At 61.1% G+C, this 1,680-nt stretch overlaps 1 protein-coding gene across 1 annotated transcript; it reads right to left on the bottom strand.

Annotated features, from left to right (window-relative positions):
* Positions 1-1,220: 1,220 nt before the first annotated feature.
* Positions 1,221-1,600, bottom strand: LOC104402228 (alpha-N-acetyl-neuraminyl-2,3-beta-galactosyl-1,3-N-acetyl-galactosaminide alpha-2,6-sialyltransferase-like; the record flags this gene model as incomplete). The annotated part of the gene is made up of 2 exons (XM_010010043.1): positions 1,494-1,600; positions 1,221-1,417 (listed from the first exon to the last, which is right to left on the bottom strand). Coding segments are annotated over exons 1-2 (304 nt in total), but the record flags the coding sequence as incomplete, so codon positions are not given.
* Between the last annotated feature and the right edge of the window lie 80 nt (positions 1,601-1,680).

Raw genomic sequence — 1,680 nt, forward strand, 5'->3', positions numbered from 1 at the left:
CCTTCCCTGCGTGGGGTTGTGGCAACCAGGTAGAGCCCCACCGGCTTTTGGTTCACACTCGCTGTTGGCTCACTGTCCTGGCAGCACCTCCAGGCAACTCGCTCCTCACTTGAAACCCTGAAACGGGAGTGAGCGTGGCTCCCTCTGCCCCTTCTGCTCATCCCTGCTCCCCTGGACACCTCCAAGCCCACCCAAATACATGGCATCTGCTAGGGGTTCCAAGAGCTGCAGCCGGGTTCAAGGCCACACACACGTGTCCATGGTGTGCCCCATGTCTCCACAGACACCAGAGCTGGCAGCAGCTGCCCTGCATGGAGGCCAAAGATCAGACCGGACCCAGCACAAAATCCACTTCAGCTCAGCGCCCATCTTACAGAGTGACCTGGTTGAGACACAGCTGCTGGTTCCCAAATGATCTCCACCACCAGCTTTTGGCCCTCTCCTCCACACCCAGGCTCAGCTCTACCCCCTTGTCACCTTATTTATAGCCTGGCAGGGGAGCAGGATGCTGGCAGCCCAGAGACCAGCTGCTGTCCCTCATCTCCACATCCCACAGCCCTAAGGGGCGCAGCATAAGACACCACCGAGTTAAAAATGCTTTTAATGGCCACGTTTGCTTTGGTCTGAATCCAAGGGCACTTGTGACAAGGCAACTTGAAGCCCCCCTGAGCTGTATGTGGCCCCAGAGCATCCCAGCTGGGGGCTTGCAGGGGACCACAGGGACCTGCCCCGGCACAGAGCAGCAGAAGGCAGCAGGATGGGGGAGCCCAGAGCTGACTCCCTGCACCCCACATGCAGCACCAGGTCTCAGGGCATCAGTGGGGCAAGGACCGTGGTGGAGCTTCATCCCTGGGAGAACCACCAGCTCACAGCCCTGGCAAGGCCAAGCTGTGCCGCTGTCACGCTGGAGCCCAGCGGCACGAATGCTTAATCCCGCGTTAAATATTCACCCCAGCAGAGCAGGTGGAAAACCTCCGTGGTTGCACTGGGTCCATCAGAAAAGTGCTTGGAGCTGATGGGGCTCCGTGGGTCCAGCTCACACCCCTGTGCACCAACGTGTGTGGGGGGGTGTCTCAGCCCACCCACCGGCTGGAGGAACTGGCCCTGCTGCTGGAGAGGTGGAGATTCCCCACCCTGGGGCTTGGCAAAAGGCTTTCACCCATGGCACCGGTGCAGCCAGGGTATGTCGTTGCAGGATAAGAGCTGCCCTGCTGCCTCACCCTGCGGCTGGCGGCCTGCCCATGATGGGTGGGTGAAGATGATGTTCTTCCTCTTGGCCCAGCGGGAGAAGATGGTTTTCTCGGTGATGAAGCGGTGCCCGGCGTGATGGGCTCGCTCGTGCACCAGGTACATCCTGCACTCGTCCAGCTGGCCCTTCTCGAAGTAGTGGTAGGGCACGCTCGAGTGGTTCTTCTCCCTGGCGGGAAGGGATGGGGTGGCTGTAGGACTCGGGGGGACACTGGGTTACCCTGTGCCTGCTGCTCCCCACGCACCTGCAGTAGCTGTCGCTGACCATGCCGAAGACGCAGATCTGCTCGCACAGCTCCATGGCCAGGATCATGGTGAACCACCCCGTGCTCAGGAAGGAGCCGGACTTCATCCTGCAAAGCACCACGATGCGCTGGGTCCCGCTGGAGCGGGATGGTGCTACCGGTCCAGCCGGGATGTGGGTGCCTGACG

The sequence above is a fragment of the Nestor notabilis genome, unplaced genomic scaffold, assembly GCF_000696875.1.
Source record: "Nestor notabilis isolate BGI_N333 unplaced genomic scaffold, ASM69687v1 scaffold23492, whole genome shotgun sequence".
Classification (NCBI taxonomy): Eukaryota; Metazoa; Chordata; class Aves; order Psittaciformes; family Psittacidae; genus Nestor; species Nestor notabilis.